Consider the following 14,326-nt stretch of genomic DNA (forward strand, 5'->3'; position numbering starts at 1 on the left):
TTTGTAACATATGTTGGTCTGGTCTCTTTCTCTTTCTCTGTTCTTGTCATGGAGTTCACCTGGTGATCTCCGTTCATTCTGTATCAGTATTATGCATTCATTTCAAAGTTAAAAATTTGTCCATATTGATTTTTAAACCAAAAATTAATTTAATTATATTATAAATAAAATAATCAGTATTTAAATTTAATTACCACCTATAATGTAGGTAGGCATTACTGTGATTCGTACTGTCTACATCCAGTATTCAAACACAAGTATTGCCTCAGTGAAAGAAGATTACTCAAACAGAATCAATCTATTGACAGGACTATAGCTCGGTGACAGGTTTATGGCTGACACTAGAAACAATGCATACGTCCCACATTTGCATTGCAAAACAGCAATAATATGTAATACAATATTCAAGAGAAATTTATTTCCACCTAAACAACAAAGCTGTGTTTCATGGTAAAATATTTTACACTGCTTCAGCTTTTAAATTTAAATTAAAGCTAATTATAACTAAATTAAAATTCAAACTTCCTTTTCTCAGGTACACCAGCTACATTTCAAGTGCTCAATAGCCACACATGACTAATGCTTACCATACTGAACACTGAAATTTCTAGAAAATACTCAAATATTTGGAACTCAAACACATACGTCTAAATAACCCATGAGTGAGAAAAAACATCACAAAGAATATAGAAAATATTTTAAACTGATAGTGAAAACGGAATATACACAAATTTGTGAGATGTAGATACACATGTGTAGAGGGAAATTTTATAACTTCCTATCCTTATGTTAGAAAACAAGAATTTTTAATAATTTATAAGATATTGTAGATAATACATTGTAGAGACTCAAGATATTACTATCTCCTGAAGAATATTGACTTTGTCGTAGCAGGCACTTAAATTACTGGTGGATCGGGGCGCCTGGGTGGCTCAGTTGGTTGAGCATCTGGCTTCGGGTCAGGTCATGATCTCACGGTTTGTGAGTTTGAGCCCCGCGTCGGGCTCTGTGCTGACATCTTGGAGCCTGGAGCCTGTTTCAGATTCTGTGTCTCCCTCTCTCTCTGCTCCTCCCCTGCTTGTGCTCTGTCTCTGTCTCTCAAAATAAATAAATAAACATTTTTAAAAAATTACTGGTGGATCACTTTGGCTTTGAGAAGGCTTGGTTTTACACATTCCTAGGAAGGGACTACTTTGAGCTTGGTCTTCTTTTATTTTATTTTATTTTTATTTTTATTTTTTTAATATGAAATTTATTGTCAAATTGGTTTCCATACAACACCCAGTGCTCATCCCAAAAGTTGCCCTCCTCAATGCCCATGAGCTTGGTCTTCTTTTAGAGCAAATCTCTTTGCCCTGATGTGGTTTTTACTCCAGGAACATGACCCTTTCAGTATCGCCATGGAATGCTTGGTGAACTGGAACCTCAGGTTCCATCTTTGCTGCCATCAGTACTGTGACCAATTCTTTCAGGCTTCCAGACAAAAAATTTCTTCTAGACAGTTTGGGGATTACAGTTCCCTGTAGTGTCTGCCTGCATTTGGTCACTCCCCAGTGCCTTCAAGCAACTGTTGTATGATTATTATTATTTTGTATTTTCTACATAGTTTTTCAGTGTTATTACAGGAGTGTTGGGAGCTGGAAACAACCCCTGATACTTTTAACAGATGCTTGGACCCAGCGGGGGAGGAAACAACCTAGTGTGCACTGAGCTCTTCTAGTTGTCCACATCCCCATTTTTCATGCTTTGTTCAGTGTAGAGATGTTTTTAGAAAGGCACAAATTCTGAAGCTGGCGATTTCACAGACTCGGCCAAGACAACACTCTGTCTTCAGCCCACCCCCACCTCCACCCACATCACTTTTTTTCTTACTGGTTCACAGACTGTGGAGTTCCCAGAACATATCCACACACGTCTTCCCCCATTGTCTGAGGCTGAGGGAGCGATAGTGCCCCATCTATCCCTTCTCCTGAAATCTTGTGGGACTTATCACCGCTGATTTTTAATCATAAAGGAGAAAAAACCCACTGTATTTGATGTAATTAAAACCAATTTCTTTAGGATTTTTATTTATTTTATTATTTTATTTTTCTTTTTTCAAGGATTTTTACTGGATAACGTGTTTTGAGTAACTTGCCATTTAGACTCAGTGAATGAGGCTGTCATTTGGTCAATGTATTTTCTGTTATGAAATTAACAAAGCTGACAGTTAAAACAAGATCACTTAAAGAAATTAATCTTCTAATGGAAATGCAAATGATCTTAGCTTTCACCCTGAAGAATGGATGCCTGAGAATAACAAAGGAAATATAAAAATGTAGACTGACATATTATACGCAAAGCCTCTGAAATGAAATCAATATTTTATTCATAAGAAAGGAAGAACGGTAGGAGGCAAGAACAGAATTGAAAATCCTGACATAGATCTTACAGAATATGAAAACGTATCATATGATCAACGTGCTTCAGTTCAGTGGGAAATTGATGGCATATCTAATAAATGGTTCTGGCACAAAGACTTAAGTATGCACCCCCAAATAAGTCTTGTTGGGCCCTGAGACACTTTTCTGAATATTCTGGCAAAAGAAACGCTCAAACTTTCTTAGAGGTCCATTAGGTCTGGGTTAGAGAGGTGTCCCGGCCTCCACACTGCAAGATGTAGTCCGCGGGCATCTGGTTGTAGAGACTTAACCATTGGACTAAACCAAACAGACCTGACGCTGTGTCCTCTGATCTCTGACCGCCTTCCAGCACTTCCCACCCCTCCCAGATGAAGGTAACTGGAGACCCTCTGTCACACAGCTTGAAGGAAGGAAAAGAGACTAGGGACGGGTATGTTGCTCCAGTCTGCTCCAATTCTGCTTCCATCAGTTGGTCAGACTCTCCAGAAGCATCTAGAACCTCAAAGAAGCTGAGGTGCACCCGAGGCATACCTATCTCCTTATGCAGCTAGATGGCCAGAGCCAGACCCCATTCTGCTCTCTTCTCCATGCGCAGCAACAGCCCTCCAGAAAGACGCCCGCGCACTGCAGAGTTCTCCGCTCCACCTGGCATGCTGCTCCCTACAGCGTAGAAGCCATTCAACCGCCCCGGAAGGTGTGATGAAGGCCCCCGGGGGGTTCGAGCTGGGCACTCCGGACCGCACCCGCGGATCAGGAGACTGGGATGGCCAAGGACCCACGGGCACGGAGAGGCCGACAGCTGGCCACGGAGGCTGAGGCCCGGCCGAGGCTCAAATGGGCTCCCTCTTCAGCAGACGTCTGTAAACTTCCTCCGATTCCTTCTGGATCTGGCACAGACCCTCTCGCCAGGGCTCCGCGCCGGGCGCCTCCTCTGAGCCGCTCCCCCCGGGCACCTGCTTCTCCTGGCCGTCTCCGCGCAGACCATTCCGCTGGCAGTAGCGGTAGGCGCGGTTGCTGAAGTGCCGGTGGTTGTTCTCCCACAGGATGCAGTTGATCTGCGCCAGGAGCTCCCGCAGCTGCGCCTCCTGCTCCGCGCCGCCCGTCGCGTTGTTGAAGGCGCAGTGGCGCCGTGAGCACTGCCGGTCCAGCCGGGCCAGGGGCTCGTTGTCGGTCTCCCGCACGTACTGCTCCAAGGAGCCCCCGTCCAGGTCCTCCTTGCGCGTGAACACCAGCACCGTGTGGGCCAGCACGCCCACCCCGAAGGTCTCCTGGAGGCGCCGCACCGCCTGCCGGTCCTCCTCCGTGTAGCGGCCCAGCTGCGTCACCAGCAGCACCGCGTGCGGCCCGGGGGCGGAAAAGACGACCGCCTCGCACACGGCCTCCAGCGGGGCACACGGGGACAGGATGTCGGGGGTGTCGATCACCTCGAGCTCCAGGCCGGCCCAGTCGCGGCTGGCCCTCTGCAGGGCCCGGGTCACCGGTTGAGCGCTGAGTTTAGACTGGAACTCTTTCCTGCCCAGGATGCTGTTTCCCGTCGCGCTCTTCCCGCTGCCGGCTTTCCCCACTAGGAGGAGCCTCAGTCTCTGGGGGCTCGGTGGGGCCTTCCCCAGACCTGGAAGCGCCGAAACAAAGCAGAGGGAGCTGGGGTTAGAGCCGCGTGGCTGGGAGCTCCCCGGGGCAGGACGTCGGCGGGGGTGGGGGGGGGGGGGGGGGGAGGTGCGGAAGACCCGCCTCTGCACCGGAGACCTGCGGGGGGAGGGGGGCGGGGAGGCTCACGTTCTTTCTAGCCTTTTTAAAACCTTTTTTAACAAGTGTGGTAAAAAGACAATGTAAAAAATTATAGAATATAACAAAATTCATCATTGTACCCAGTTTGAGGTGAGGCGCTCAGTGCATTCACATCATGTGCAATCATCACTGTGCACCTCAAGAATTTTTTTTATCATCCCAGACTGTCCTGATGAAACCACAACTCCCCATTACTCCCTCCGCACTAATTTCTGGTGACCTCTAGTGTTCTTTCTGCGTCTAGGAGTCTGACCATTCTAGGTAGAACATGCTAGTGGAATATTGCAGGATTTGCTTTTTTGTGTCTGGCTTCTTTCATTCAGCATAACGCCCTCAGATTCACCCATGTTGTAGCACGTGTCCGGACTGCCCTCCTTTTTAAGGCTGGATCATACCCCATTGTAGGCTTGTATCATATTTTGTTTATTCATAAACATATATGAACATTTGGGTTGTTTCCACCCTTTACTATTGTGAATAATGCTGCTGTGAACATCAGCGTACAAATGTCTGAGTCCCTGGCTCTCAGTTCTTTTGGGTATCCACCCAGAAGGGGAATTGCTGGATGGTGTGTTAGAATACCACATTTTTATGGTTCGGTTTTGACATTTCTTATCAGGGTCACCTGTTCTCACCCAGATGGGAATTAGCCCACTATGACTATGGAACCCTGGGCTTCCCTAAGTCTCCCTGATTGGAGATCCTTCTCAGTAAAAGCAGGAAGAAAAAGAAACACGTGACCTCTTGCGTCTGACCACATCACCTTCTTCAGCTTTTGCGACAGAGAATGTTGGGAGTGTGGGACGATCTCAACCCACCCCCAGGCTCCAAGTGCAGAAACACCCTGTAGCCACATTCCTATTCAGCAGCCTTGAAGTCTGGGTTGGACATTCTCGCCCAGCAGAATGCCAGAACCATGAGCTGAGAGAGACTTGGAGATGCCAGTTTAATATCGAGAAACCTAGTGTCAAGGTTCTTGGATTCTTGGGGCTGAGCACCAGGAAGGGAATTAATTCCCTTCTGAACTGTCAGATCTGAGACCCAGAGCACACAGAGAAATGCCAGCTAATAAATGGTTTCCAAGTCTGTTCCCCCATTGAAGATAGTGATGTGTCTCAACAGCAGAGCCCTGAGCCTCCTGAGGGGAGGATGGGCACTGACTTCCGCAGAATCTCTTCAGCAATGACATGTTTTTTCTGCTGCCTGCCACCCAGGCCAGGCTGACCCAGCAGCCAATTCCAACTGAATGGCTTTGACTCCCTCCAGCTTCCCCCAGCTGACTTGAAAGGAATTTGAGTGAATGGATGAGGGTTTCAAGGAAGCATGGAACATTCACCTCTGCCCTCCCAGCCAATGAAAAGCTGGGCAAAGATAGCAAACCCTGTCTCTGCACACGACTGGGACCAGAGCACACCACTGGAATTTAAATATACCACTTGAGCGCTGGAGAGGATTTTTCAAGTAATATTTAACCTTGATTGCTGCAAGAATAGGTAAATCGGCCCCTGGGTGGTTCAGTCAGCTGGGTGTCCGACTTCGGCTCAGGTCATGATCTCACACTGTGTGTTCGAGCCTGCTTCAGATTCTATGTCTCCCTCTCTCTGACCCCCCCCCCCATTCATGTTCTGTCTCTGTCATCAAAAAAATTAAAAAAAAAAAAAGAATAGGTAAATCGGGTATCAGCACTTCTACGGGTAATTTGCTTTGGTGGTTTATTAATAAGGCTCTCTCCCAGTGGCTCAGGCCATTGAAGTTCATGTAGTAAAAAACTGTTTGTGTTAAAATACATAATGAATCACAAATAATTTCTTCTGGGCAGGAAATTGGATGGATTTCCAGCATTCCCAGATTCTGTCTGCCCAAGGTAGATGGCAAAGTTGAGCCCTTGAAAGTTAAAAGCCTGGCCCTGATGCAGTAGCTTTTGGAGAGAACCCCCTCCAGAAGGCCAAGCCCAGTTCTGAGGCAGCAGCCAAGTACATCCTGTCTGCTCACATGCTGCTTTGCAACCCGTATGACCCTGAGAGCTCTCCCATCTGATCCGGCCAAGCACCTGCATGGGGTCTGTTGGCTGCAGAGCCTCAGGCTCCAGTGAGCTGTTTGGTCACACCATCAGCACATCCTACCTGAGGAAGAAAGCCCAGAATGCACAGACCCCTTTCTTTGGGCCTGGCACAGAGATTTAGTAAAGGGGGCGGCTGGCACTGTGTCTCCCTTCATTTCCCCCACTGTGCCCATCAGGGCCCTCTCCGTCTTATTTGGCTGCAGTAAAGGAAGACCCCCCCCCCAACTCAAAGCCCCCTTGATGGCAGCCCAGGTGGGCAAATCTCTACAGGGATGGACCCCGCTGCCTGTCCCAGTGCACCACCTGTCATTAAACATCCCCATCCACACCTCTCTCAAGCTCATTTCTGCTAGAAAGTAGTTTACCTCCTATAACGTCTTGTTTAGGATCCTGACACAGTGCTCCTGCAGGATTCTCCTGGACAATCTCTTCATATTCTTCCTTCTTTATCTAGAGAAAACCATAATATGTCTTATTGGTTTTTCAACAGTTTTAAGAGGCACCTGACTTTTGCCTTTCTCTTGCCAGAAACTTAGGTTTGAGGGGAGCAGCCTGAATGAGGAGAGAGAGGAGGGCGTCTGAGGGGTCTCTCCTTCCTTTGCAGACCCTGTTTTCTCTCCTCTCCCCCCACCCCTACTGTGGTCTCTATTGGCAGTGTAAGAGACTTCATGGAGAAATGTGAACTGTGAACTGGCCTGACAGCCGAGGTGGCAGGTAGTATTTGGAGAGACAAGGTCCTAGAGCCGTTCTGTGAGGAGAGAAAAGAACAGAGAGCAGAGGCAGGTCTGATACTGGGTCCTGAGAGCAGTGGGAAGACTGGTGTGGCCACAGTGTATCTGGAGGGCATGGGCAGGAAGTCGTGGCGAGGGACTAACTGGGGGGATGGGGGCAGGGATCTTGGGCCAAAAAGGGTAGTCCAGGCCTGATCTTTGGGGAAGGCTTGGCAGTTAGTAAGTTAGGATTACAGAGGGCTTACAGGTTGGTGGCCAGGTTCTGCTGTGAGGACAGGAACGGGACCATCAGGGTGCGGGGCAGAGTCCTGCTGGGAGCCAGGAGACTGCAGTGCTCATCTCCAACGGCCATCAGTTGGTCACAGTGGATGGTCACACTGCCTGGGCCTTATTGTCCCCATAAGTGTGAATGCTAGGCCTGAACTAAATGTCCCTGAGGTCTCCTCCCCTGTGGGAAGGGCCATGCCACTCTATCCAGGAACTTCTGGCATCCTTCTGCGGAGAGCATGTAACCTCGCTCAGTGCATCCTGCCTCATGGACTAACACAGTTCCCTATGTCAGGGGCCCGTCAGCCTATAGCTGCTTGATATTCTCTGTGGAGTCAGGGAGGAAACTGCATGGCTCCAGGACTGTTTTTCCAGAACATGTAGGACTCTCAGAGACACAGTCAGATGAATGTCGCCAGACAAAGGCTGTGGGGTGTGGGGAGACCCAGCTACAGGAGGCCCTGATAGGCATGGTTTTCCCATTGCCACAACATCCTCAGAAGGCCATTGTACTCTGTTAACCTGGCAAATGACTTCAGTCCTGCCCTTATCCTGGGAGCTGCCCAGCGGGAGGTCAGTGTGGCCCGTGCTGTATGGTTGTTGGCTTTACTTAGCAATGTCACCTCTGAAGGGCCAGGCTCAAAACAGTCACAGTCCAGTAAGTCATGTGACTTCAGGAAAAGAGAGTGACCAGGTCAGGGGAACAGCTGTCCCCAGCTATCCCTAGCAGGGACACAGCATTTGCCTATCCAAAGGGCTTCTGGAACAAGGAGATTAGTGCTCCTATCTCTGTACCTGGAGACCCCTCAACCTCTTTGTCCTTGGCTTCCTTACATCCTTGGTGGAAACTGAGGCAGTACTTCACCAGTGAAATCTCGTGACTCCTTTAGAAAGAAGGGGAGGCTCAGTGGAAGGTAAGAGCAGGGCGGGTAGGTGAGCTGGGTGAGGAGCACAGGCAGAAAATTTGTACTGTGTGCCCCAGCCTTGCACCAACAAGTAAGCCCACGCCCCAGGCCTCGCTGCTTTGCCCCTGCCTGTCCAGCACCTCACACGTCTGCCTCACCGCACTTGGTAGGTTTTGTCTCCAGCACAGAGCATAAGCAGCTATGTCCCCCCACTTAATGCTTCTCAGGAGGAGAGTCAACTCGCCAAAGCATCTTGCTCAGAGCTAAACAGTGAATTCGAGCAGGGAACAGAGTTCTTCTGACTCTTATTCATGGATGGGTTCGTACCACTGTAAACGCACACTGCACGCACTACACACGTGCACTCACAAACACAACACACACCCACACACTCGCAAACACACACCCACACTCACAAACATTCACACAGACTCACAAACACAACAAACACACACACACTCAAATACAACCACACATAGTCACAAACAGCACACACCCACACTCACAAACACAACACACGCCCACACACTTGCAAACATACACACACTCACAAACTTGCAAACACACACTCATAAACACAGCATACACCTATACACAAACATACACACACACACAAACGTGTCACACATAACACTGCACACATACAATCAGAAAACTCCACACACATATTCACAAATACATAAACACATAAACACACACACAAAACACACAAACATAAAACACCCACATACACACAGAAACAAATACACAACATACACAGTCACACAAACACACACAAACAAATACACAACATACACAGTCACACAAACACACGATACACATCAACATAAACATACACATCAGCACATCACACACACTCCACCCATACACATACACTCCCAAACACAGCACATACACAAACACAAACATACAACACACACAGAAACATACATACACAACACACACACACGCACACAAACACACACTCTCACTCACTCAGACTTACCACTCTGTCAGCCGTAGAGGAAGAGGAATGGTCATGTTTTCTGTCTCCTGGGTCCGTGCTGTCTTGTGAATTCTTTGTTTCTCCTTTTAGGGACGACACATTGCAGGCTTCTGGGGACTTTGACTGGAAGAGGTAGAGGAAACTGTCCATGACATATGAATATATAGAATACATTGCTTATAGTTTTCAGTAAAATGGGATCAGAAAGCTCAGCTCAAGCTTTGCTTGAGCTTTGCTCAAGAAAGAGCAAAGTCTGCTGTGTGGGGAACAGGAAGTGGGTGAGAACACCCAGGGCCAAGCCCTTCTCAGTCGGAACACGTGCTGTTTGCACTTTGTGGCTTTGGTAATAGAAACAGGAAAAACAAGAACATCAGTATTGTTATTATTTTTGTCCTGAACCAGGATAACTCAGAGGCTTAGAAAGAAGCAGCAGACTCTTCAGAAAATTTTGTGCCAGGGGCCTGATTTTTTACTGATCTCCTCCCTTGTTTGCAAGTTGCCTGTCTCCTGCACATACCAATGCCTTCGCCATTGCAGTGGATGCCCATTGTCTCTTCCTCCCTCCTTAACTCCAACTTCCTTTAAGTATTTTCTCTTAGGTCGAGACCTGCAGACTGGAACTGCTGGGTCCTGGGTGGCACATCCTCAGAGATTGGAGCTACTCCACTGGCTCCAGTCAGCTGACTGTGGGCCATGGGACTTGTCAGCTCCAAAACAATTGAGCCAATCCCTTGTAATAAATCTCTTTACGTATGTGTGTATACAACACACACACACACACACACACACACACACACGTCTGACAATCCCCAATTCTGTGCCATATCTGAGTCTGGTCATCCCTGTGTCTCCAGACTGGACTTCTTCTTTCCTGTTAGCACACCTTGTGTGGATGTGGAAAGCTGGATGGGATCTATCTTATATTAGGAATTAACATAGCTAGAGCTGCGGGTGAGGTTTTGTATTCATCTGTCCACGAGTTGGGCTGTGTTCATATTTGCTGAAGCTATAGAGCTGGCTTCCTCTAACGTTCCTGTCTGTTCTCACTGTTGTTGGTGGGTTTCCCTAGGAAGCCCTTCTTAAATAGAGTTTCTATCTTGCTGTTTTTTCAGCTTTTTAAAAATTTATTTTTATGTTTATTCATTTTTGAAAGAGAGAGACAGAGCACAAGCAGGGGTGGGGCAGAGAGAGAAGGGGACACAGAATCCGAAGCAGGCTCCAGGCTCTGAGCTGTCAGCACAGAGCCCGACGTGGCGCTCGAACTCACGAACTGCAAGATCATGACCTGAGCTGAAGTCGGACACTTAACCAACTGAGCCACCCAGGTGCCCCTGTTCTATCAGCTTTAATTCACTGTTTTTATACTGAAGCCCTGTTGATGGGGTGGTAGGAGTGGGTGTGGGAGGCATGATCTTAAAATTAAATCCCACTCTCTCAGTGGGTCTGCGACCCTGGGCTGTGATCATCACAATTTTTTAGCTTTTCCTTCTGTGTCCCCACTTTGGGTGATCCAGATGATATGGCCACTTCCCACCTTTTTCTCCTCATTTCACTGTCACCTCTCTCTTCTCTCATCTGCTCTGGCCTTGATGGACTTACTTTAGTCACTTGAATGCTTCATCCATCTTTTTTCTCAGGAACTGCTGTGAAATTCTTCCTTCTTGGGGAAGATATGCTAGTAATAAAAAGATTTTGATAAACATTTTGGAGGCTGAATGGAAATTTGGAAGTTTAAAATATTCACTGTTAGAGTGCCTGGGTGGCTCAGTCAGTTGAGTGTCTGATTCTTGATTTTGACTCAGGTCATAATCTCCTAGTTCATAGGATCGAGCCCTGCATCAGGCTCTGTGCTGACAGCATGGAGCCTGCTTGGGATTCTGTCTCTCCCTCTTCCTCTTCCCCTCCCCTGCTTGCTCTCTCTTTCTAAAATAGAAATAAAATAAAATACAATGTTTACTATTCATACTATTTTAAATATTTATCTAGAGGAAATATACATTAAAACCATAAAAGACAAACAAATAGCATGTATAAAAAATATAAGGTGGCTATAAAATCATTATTTATAAATGCTATGATTATTACCTGGGAAAATCAAGAGAATAAACCATATAACATGCTCCTAGAAGAGAATAAACCTATAACCATGCTCCTATAAACAATAAAAGACCTTAATAAGTTGATGGATGCAAAATTAAATAAAAACCATAAAAACTGACTCACATAAGCCAATTATGTTAACTTAACAATAGCCAATTATATATAACTTGTGAATTAAAAAATAACAACAAAAAGTAAAATGCCTAAGAATAAACTTGAAAATTGTGTGAATGTTCCATATAAAGGAAACTTCTGACACTGTGGGGCAAATAGAACTCTCACATGATGTTTAGTGAAAATGCTCATTGGTAGAACTCTTCTGGAAAAGTCTGTAGTATCTAGGAAACCTGAATATTACACATATCTAATATCGAGCTGTTCTACCCCAAGGTACATACCCAACATAAATATGTGCTTCTGTTCTGCAAAAGGTAATGTCTGTGATATTTATAGTGGTGGCACTTAGAATAACAAAAAAATGGAAACAATGTAAATGCCCATCAACTTAAGTATTCTCATGACAAAAAAAGAAAGAAAAGAAAAATGGTAACCAAGTGAGGTGGTGGATATGATAATTAGCTAGATTATGGTGACTATTTCACAATGTATGCCTATATCAAATCAACAACTTGTATACCTTAAATATATGTAATTTTTATTTGTCAATTATATCTGAATAAAACTAGAAAATAAAATAAAGTAAAATAGCTGAAAAACGGTTTTAAAATGAAAAAGCAGGGGCGCCTGGGTGGTTCAGTCAGTTAAGTGTCTGACTTTTGATGTCAGCTCAGATCTTGATCTCAGAGTAGTGAGTCCAAGCTCCATGCTGGGTGGGTGTGGAACCCACTTTACAAACAAACAAACAAAGAAATAAAAATTGAAAAAGCATAAGTAACATAGCCTACATTAATTGGGTTAATTATACAGGTTATATATTCATTCACAAATTATAAATTGTGTGTATTTAAATTGGGTTATATTCACACAATAAAATACTAATAGTGAGAATGCACAATTTATTGCTACTTATTATGATATGGATAAATCTCAAACATAATGGTAAGCAAATGAAAACAGAAACAAAAACCAGATACAAAAGAAATACATAGTACATAATTCCATTTATATTAAGTACAAGGACAGCTAAAATGATCTATACTATTAGAAGTTCAGCTAGAAGTCACCCTTGGAGAATAATAGGGGGACTTCTGGGATGTTCTGTTTCTTTATCTGAGTGCTGGTTACACTTTATGTTACTATAGACCATAAGGGACCCATTACTGTTTCTGAATATTAAAGTATTTTTAAAATAATGACATTAGGATTCCTGGGTGGCTCAGTTGGTTAAGTATCTGACTCTTGATTTCTGCTCAGGTCATGGTCTTAGTTCCTGAGATCAGCCTTGCATTGGGCTCCAAACTGATGGTGTGGAGCCTGCTTGGGATTCTCTCCTTCTCTCTCTGCCTCTCCCCCACTTGAGTGCGCTCTCTCTCTCTCTCTCTCTCTCTCTCTCTCTCTAAGTAAGGGTGCCTGAGTGGCTCAATAGGTTAAGCATCCGACTTTGGCTCGGGTCAAGATCTTGGGGTCCATGAATTTGAGCCCCTCATCGGGCTCTGTGCTGACAGCTCAGAGCCTGGAACCTGCTTCATATTCTGTGTCTCCCTCTCTACCCCTCCCCTGCTCGTGCTCTGTCTCTGTCTCCTTCAAAAATAAACTTATCACAGGATACAAAATTAATGTACAGAAATAAGTTGCATTCTTATACACTAATAATGAAGCAACAGAAAGACAAATAAATAAACTGATCCCATTCACGTGCTCATGGATTGGAAGAATAAATATTGTTAAAATGTCAATACTACCCAAAGCTATCTACACATTCAATGCAATCCCAATCAACATTGCACCAGCATTCTTCTCAAAGCTAGAACAAGCAATCCTAAAATTTGTGTGGAACCACAAAAGACCCCGAATAGCCAAAGTAATTTTGAAGAAGAAGACCAAAGCAGGAGGAATCACAATCCCAGACTTTAACCTCTACTACAAAGCTGTAATCATCAAGACAGCATGGTATTGGCACAAAAACAGACACATAGACCAATGGAATAGAATAGAGACTTCAGAATTGGACCCACAAAAGTATGGCCAACCAATTTTTGACAAAGCAGGAAAGAATATCCAATGGAAAAAAAGACAGTCTCTTTAACAAACGATGCTGGGAGAACTGGACAGCAACATGCAGAAGAATGAAACGAGACCACTTTCTTCACCATTCACAGAAATAAACTCAAAATGGATAAAGTACCTGAATGTGAGACAGGAACCATCAAAACCCTAGAGGAGAAAGCAGGAAAAAACCTCTCTGACCTCAGCTGCAGCAATTTCTTACTTGACACATCTCTAAAGGCAAGGGAATTAAAAGCAAAAATGAACTATTGGGACCTCCTGAAGATAAAGCTTCTGCACTACAAAGGAAACAATAAACAAAACTAAAAGGCAACCAACAGAATGGGAAAAGATATTTGCAAATGATATATGAGACAAAGGGCTAGGATCCAAAAACTATAAAGAACTCACCAAAGTCCACACCTGAAAAACAAATACTCTAGTGAAGAAATGGGCAGAAAACATGAATAGACACTTCTCTAAAGAAGACGTCCAGATGGCCAACAGGCACATGAAAAGATGCTCAACATCACTCCTCATCAGGGAAATACAAATCAAAACCACACTGAGATACAACCTCATGCCAGAGTGGCCAAAATGAACAAATCAGGAGACTATAGATGCTGAAGAGGATGTGGAGAAACGGGAACCCTCTTGCACTGTTGGTGGGAATGCAAACTGGTGCAGCCACTCTGGAAAACAGTGTGGAGGTCCCTCAAAAAAAATTAAAAAATAGAACTACCCTATGACCCAACAAAAGCACTGCTAGGAATTTACCCAAGGGATACAGGAGTGCTGATGCATAGGGGCACTTGTACCCTAATGTTTATAGCAGCACGTTCAACAATAGCCAAATTATGGAAAGCGCCTAAATGTCCATCAGCTGATGAATGGATAAAGAAATTGTGGTTTATATACAC

The 14,326-nt window shown here is 45.1% G+C and overlaps 1 protein-coding gene and 1 pseudogene across 2 annotated transcripts in view; one reads left to right on the top strand and one right to left on the bottom strand.

Annotated features, from left to right (window-relative positions):
• The window catches only part of LOC144614375 (GTPase IMAP family member 4 pseudogene), a 67,262-nt pseudogene that overhangs the window by 19,222 nt on the left and 33,714 nt on the right, over positions 1–14,326 (top strand). The window lies entirely within an intron of this gene.
• GIMAP6 (GTPase, IMAP family member 6) lies at positions 2,347–9,432 on the bottom strand. Its single transcript, XM_078437600.2, has 3 exons — positions 9,141–9,432; positions 6,618–6,702; positions 2,347–4,014 (listed from the first exon to the last, which is right to left on the bottom strand). Exons 1-3 carry the CDS (start codon positions 9,312–9,314, stop codon positions 3,233–3,235), a joined length of 1,041 nt encoding a protein of 346 aa, XP_078293726.1. The 5' UTR covers positions 9,315–9,432; the 3' UTR covers positions 2,347–3,232.

Source organism: Panthera onca, chromosome A2 (assembly GCF_046562875.1).
Source record: "Panthera onca isolate mPanOnc1 chromosome A2, mPanOnc1 haplotype 2, whole genome shotgun sequence".
Taxonomy (NCBI): Eukaryota; Metazoa; Chordata; class Mammalia; order Carnivora; family Felidae; genus Panthera; species Panthera onca.

Coding starts and splice junctions, on each gene's coding strand:
- GIMAP6 (XM_078437600.2), bottom strand. CDS start 9,314: ATGTATTCTATATATTCATATGTCATGGACAGTTTCCTCTACCTCTTC. Junction 6,703..9,140: donor CCTCTACGGCTGACAGAGTG/GTAAGTCTGAGT, acceptor GGTTTTCTCTAG/ATAAAGAAGGAAGAATATGA. Junction 4,015..6,617: donor TAAACAAGACGTTATAGGAG/GTAAACTACTTT, acceptor CGGCGCTTCCAG/GTCTGGGGAAGGCCCCACCG.